The sequence below is a fragment of the Antedon mediterranea genome, chromosome 3 (genome assembly GCF_964355755.1).
Source record: "Antedon mediterranea chromosome 3, ecAntMedi1.1, whole genome shotgun sequence".
NCBI classification, from domain to species: domain Eukaryota; kingdom Metazoa; phylum Echinodermata; class Crinoidea; order Comatulida; family Antedonidae; genus Antedon; species Antedon mediterranea.
Genome location: NC_092672.1, coordinates 8,864,067 through 8,870,066, shown reverse-complemented (window position 1 = coordinate 8,870,066; position 6,000 = coordinate 8,864,067). Strand labels below are relative to the sequence as shown.

Here is a 6,000-nt window from a genome sequence, read left to right as displayed (position 1 = left end):
CGTTAAACAACATCACAATTCAGCTTTATGTTGTCTGTTCGGTGATCAATAACGCCTACATAGTTAGCATTTCAAATCAATTTCACCAAAGGTAATATCAAGGGAGGGCGTTTATATTCTTTTTTGGATATTGTACTAAGTTTAAATAGTTTTGTGATATCATTTAAATTTGTAAAAACATATAGCGTTTAGGCGTCTTAATATTGAAAGCAGTAATCAGCGACTTGATAGACCTGTAGTCGTTAGTAACACATTCTACTGTGTCGTGTCGATAGAAGCAAATGAAATGAAAATACGGAACACCTCTTACAAAGGGGAGACACTGCACACTACTATTAAGAAATACGATGTGAAAGTGAGATCACAATCTCATCCCTTAAAGCAGTCAACTTTTTAAAAATGTTGATATCCTAATAACAATTAAAACATCAGTATTAACCCGCCTGTACTGTCTGTTCACAATTCACTGTGTGTGTAATTATTTACAGTGCCTTTATTAAGAAATAGCGCCACCAATAGATATTCATTGATTTCATTTTTCTGTTCTCATAATCCTGTCTATTCACATTTTCAGATCTCTTTGGAGAGTAATTAAGCTCATATTATTTCATATGAGTAGATGATTCAGCTTGTCATGCATCACTTGGATAAGTTTTCAGTAGAATGTTGCAAAAACGATCGATATCTGATGGTCGGAGAAATTTCCCCACGAATATTGACGTCGTGTAAGTTACCACGCTTCTAATTTTCATCTGTGAGAGCGCACTCTGAAATTTCTTCTTCATTTACACAACAACTGTCGAGTGTGCAAGTTGTCGAGTTCTAAGACAGTTGAGAAAGTTAGGAGAAAAGATTATTAGCAACTGTTTATCGCGATGATAGTTGATTGTGAACGGGAAAGAACTGGTAGATAAGCAACGAGTTTTTTAATTCTAAATTTGAAGCTTTAAATTTACCATGAGTGAAAACGAAAAGAATACGTTTTCTGTTCGGCTTGTTAAACGGCATCCTTTCGGTCTTGGATTTCTAGTGCGTAAACGGAAAACCAACCCACCGCTTGTCGTCTCTGATCTCGTAAGAGGAGGTGCTGCAGAGCAGTCTGGATTAATGCACATTGGTGATATTTTAATTGCAGTAAATGGTGTTCATTTAGTCGATATTCCATATAATACCGCTTTGGAAGTTCTTAGAAGCGTTCCTTATGGATCTCCGTGTGTTCTCGTTTTGCGAGGACCAGATGGGTACATAACTCGTATTGAGAATGTCGTTGGTACTGATGGTGCGATTCGAGTTATTCGCTATACTGATTCAATTGAATCCGGTACTACACCAACCAGAAAGATTAGTGATATATCGGTACAGTCTTCAAAAAATCATCAAAATGGAACATTAGATGATAAAGGTATCAAAATAAATACATGGTCGAGAAATTATCCTACAGGAATAGAGAATGGTAACTCTCCAACAAATAGATCAGCTAATTCTCCTGTTGGATTGCACTATCGAACCACATCATCCCCACATGCTAGTCCTTTGCGGAACCCACGTCGTCGATTTTCCAGTCAGTCACCAGTTCGAAGACGAATATCAAGCCCTGTCCGATGGAGACCTCGTGCAGACGAATTTTATGATGGTTATGCCGATCGAGATACGGAAACTGTACTTGCTTGGAATGGTGTTGTTCCACGTGAAATCTACGAAGTACCAGTTCATGAAGACATCTATGGCAATATGTTGTATCCAGACGAAGATGAAATGGTGTTATCTCCATCGTCTGAACGTGTTTCCAATGTCATTGAAAACTCTAAAGGACTACAGTGGCCAGAACAGGTTATAGTTCCAAATGACAATTCTAGCCAATTTGACAACGAAACCATCACTAGATGTCATGGAACAGAAATGTGTAACACAGAAAGTGGAGGATGTCAAACCACCCAGATTGAAAATACCAAACACCCTGAACAACCACCACAGATGAACGGCTTGCTTTGCTGTCGACCTAAGGATCTTCAAGTTTCAGAAAAAAGAGTTGAATTAGAAAGTTTTGAAAACGGACGGATTACTGACACTGAAGATTTCAAAACCGAGAGAGAAATTTATAATACAACAACCAGCGCAAACATAACTGGAGATGATAATAACAGCTTGAAAAAAGCAGAAAAAGAAAGTATACGTGCAGAAAATGACGCCGTTGAAAACAAACCAAAGTGTCCTGTTGCCGAAATTCTAAAGGCGGATAGTTCTGCTCAAACTGTCCCACTGACGGTTATGAATTCAAGTGCAGCAGTAACCGAATCCACCCAAAAGGCAACACCGCATAGTAGTCCTGGTCGAAGATTTGTGAAACTTCAAAATTATACAGACGGCAAACAATTTAATGATACTCTACATCAGAAAAGTTATGTGGTAAGTAACCGAATATTGTATACTTTGTTTGATTCCATGGTACTGTGTTCAGATCCTGTACCAGTCGCCGTATTCACCATATTCACCAATAACACTTAAGCTAAATGTTTCCCTAAAATACACTTTAATTAAATATCCAATATGTTATTCAATAAATATGTCCCGTGTGTGGTATTAGCTTAGATAAGAGAATTTTGAAATGCTAAGGGTTTCTACCTAACCTAAATGTGAATGGGTAAATAAAATGTTCATCGTGAAAAACAAAACAAAACACTCAACCCCAAAAAAAATGTCTTTATGTAGAGCATCTTTCAATAAGTTTGTCGTGTAAATATGATTGCCAACTTTGAAAAGGATCAGTGAAATAATTCGCTTGAATGTCCTTAAAAAGATTCATAAACGGTATTTGCAAACATGTATTTATGGAATCGTGCGGAGTTCATGATAATCCTGTGAATGTGATTGTTGAAATATCATAAAATAAAATTCTTTTAAACAACATAATGTTCTCAATCCCACCATAACTAATGTAACATTTTGTTTACATAACTGCTACTAAAATATTCTATTTATAAAGCATTATTTTTCAACATTATTATCTAATTTTATACAATAATTTATCATTCTGATGGTCCTATTTATAGCGTCATCAAATGATGCTAAATAGCCTAATTAGAGGTGAATGGAAAAATAGAACCCGTAACACATTTGCTGAACTTAATTTGAAGCGTAATTAACTTAATTAAAATATTTACTCCACTGACGTGTTCATTTAAAAGATGCTGCGTTGAGTCTAATTACCCTTATTATTCGTAAACAGGGTTTCTTGAAAAACTAGAATTTAAGCTCTAATTACCATTAAACATGTATCAAGAATCACCATGGACATTGAAGCCATTTGATGCCTGAGTGTCCATTATACTTAATTATGAACTACTATAATTATCCTATGTCTATTAGTTAGCACTATTTAATGCAAATTAGCAACATTAAGAGTCCGTATAAAAGAGTGAATTTGACGTTCAGTTAGAGCTGTTTTAATCCCCGTAATAGGTCCGGACTTTGAATTCCTATAAATCATCATGGGTGCATTTACCATTGTTCTTGTATATATCCAGTAAAGTATCATTCTAAAACCAACGCGATTGTACCAAATAGTGATATTGATTTCATGTGAGTTAATGTTACATTTACTGTCGTCTGATTTTTCATTCTTTTGTGGTTTCCCGCCAATTCCAATATCTGTCAATCAAAAGATTACTATTTGAATATAAAGTTTCAGTTTAAAAAATTTGAAACTAATCTATTGAATTATGTTCAGTCTAAATGTAAAGAAAATGTTTGTTTTAAAAGTTAAATCAACCATTAGGGCAGGTGCATTTTCTTCCTTTAAGTTTTACAGCGAGACATTTTTTAACAATCAATTATTTTTATGACAATTATATTTCACTCTGATGGTTTATTTTAGTCTAACCCAAAATGAATATTTTAAAACCAATGTTTATAAAACTAAATATTTATAGTGATTGATTTATTTATTACTTCGATCTATCTTTTAATATTATTTTGATTTTTCGTAGAATCTTTAAAAAGACATTTTGCTACCATTGGCCTTTAATGTACAACTTAGCATTAAAACGGTATCATTTCTTGAGTGAATGTAAATTACTAGTTGTATTGAATTAACTTGTAAAATTAGCTAATCTAATTTAGAGAAATGTAAGTTCTATTCTAAAAGAACAAAACGCTTTCACTAAATTCAAGATTTCTGCAAAAAATCCTGAGTATTACTTAATTGTGATATTAGTCAATTCTTCTGCAATATATTTACCTTGTTTAATAGCTTATACAATTTTCCCTTTTTTTTTTGGTACAAATATTGATGGTGTTCATTTAAACTAAAACTTAATAAACGGTAACCAAAATACAAGCAGAAATTCACTTTTACTTAATGTGAATTAACTAAATCTTATTTTACATATTCTGGAAAAATAGCATGAACCACAAACAAGTATAGTATCCCGTTTACGCAATTTATTTTGTTTATTTGAATTTATTGAAATAACATCAATGTTATTAATTATCATTGAACAGAAAATTCAACAGACAAGGTCATTATTTTGTCGGCTGTGTTCAAATTTCATCCCTGAATGTTATTTGTGCTGTATGGTAGCATGACCCGCGTCCTCTCTCAGATGTGGATATGTAGCCGTCGATACCATGTTAATGTTAAACTATTCAATTCAGGCTCTACGTAGTTATCCGTGTGGGGTTTTGGGGCGGGGGAATGTAGCACACACGATATATGGAAATAAATGCATTTGTCACAATAACAATACAACTAGACCTACATTGCGTTACCTGTGAAGACGAGCAACATTTGTTGTCAAACTTGAACTTTTGGCATTATCATGTTAAACCTTAAATACGCCAAACAACAACATTACTACTATACTCGAGTTTACAGACTAAAAGCATTACAGATATTTCACACTCACAAAATGTATACTAATGCTTTAAGATCGTTTGCGAAGATAGATTTTCTTTCTATAATTAATGTCATGTTGCTTTTCTTCTTCTTCTGTGCCTCCAAATTGATCTTTTGATGTTGCAAATTGTTCTTTTCGTTTTTTTGTAAACTATCTCCTCTTAAATCAGTAAAATATTATTCATATAATCATGTATATTGTATTTTTATTTTTAACTGATTTTCAGTTGAGTGATCTTAGGCCTATAGCTTAACTTATCTATACGATAGAACCTATATTAGGGGGACATCATAACAATCACAATTATCCTCTTAAATAGAAGTGTCCTGTGAGTAAGGGGTTGCAGTATAATTTTAACATTATGTATTGTCTCCTGTTTTTAAGGAAATGGTCCTTAATAGGGGACATGTCCTCTTAATAAAAGTGTCCCCTGAATAATGGTACAGTGTCCTAAGGTAGAGTTTCTACTGTATTATGTAGTAAATAATGACCGTATATATTTAAACAAAACACTAAGGCATTTGTAATTCGTAATTGTACAGTATAACTTGATGAAGAAATCGATACGCTAAATGTCATAGAATTTAGATAAAAAGAGACTCATTACATTGTATTCAAACTAAATTTTAGATTAAAATACTTCTATGCAACTATACTAATGTTTTTCCACATTTAATTCATTAATAAGCAAATGAATGAGATTGATCACTACCAGTTTCATATAGACCTACACCTTCTTACCACACCGCTATTCAGGGGTATACTGTACGTCTGGACACTTTTTTATGAAATTACTGAGTGAAATATGTCTTATCACAATACGGCTAACCCATATTCAGTTACACCTAATAGGACAATTTCACGTGAAACAAACTTGGGGCTGTTTTAAAATTAATGACTAACCTCTATTCAAGAAACACCCAAGGAACACTATGTTTGGTCTGAAAAGTGTAACCTTAACAGCTCAAGTGATCTATTGTTCATACTTTAATTTTTTGTTTAATTTTGCATACAGTCGTATTGTTTAAATCATGAGTATAATGTCACACAATAAAAAAAAATATTTTTTTATGGCTGCTAAAATTTGACACTTTGAATGCAGAAA

The 6,000-nt window shown here is 33.2% G+C and overlaps 1 protein-coding gene across 1 annotated transcript in view; it reads left to right on the top strand.

Moving 5' to 3' along the window:
• The first annotated feature begins 899 nt into the window (after positions 1–899).
• Positions 900–6,000, top strand: part of LOC140044778 (nitric oxide synthase-like protein) — a 72,872-nt gene continuing 67,771 nt past the window's right edge. The window contains exon 1 of the mRNA XM_072089434.1: positions 900–2,406. Within this exon, the coding sequence (XP_071945535.1) occupies positions 958–2,406 (1,449 nt within the window). The 5' untranslated portion in view covers positions 900–957. The remainder of the gene's footprint in view (positions 2,407–6,000) is intronic.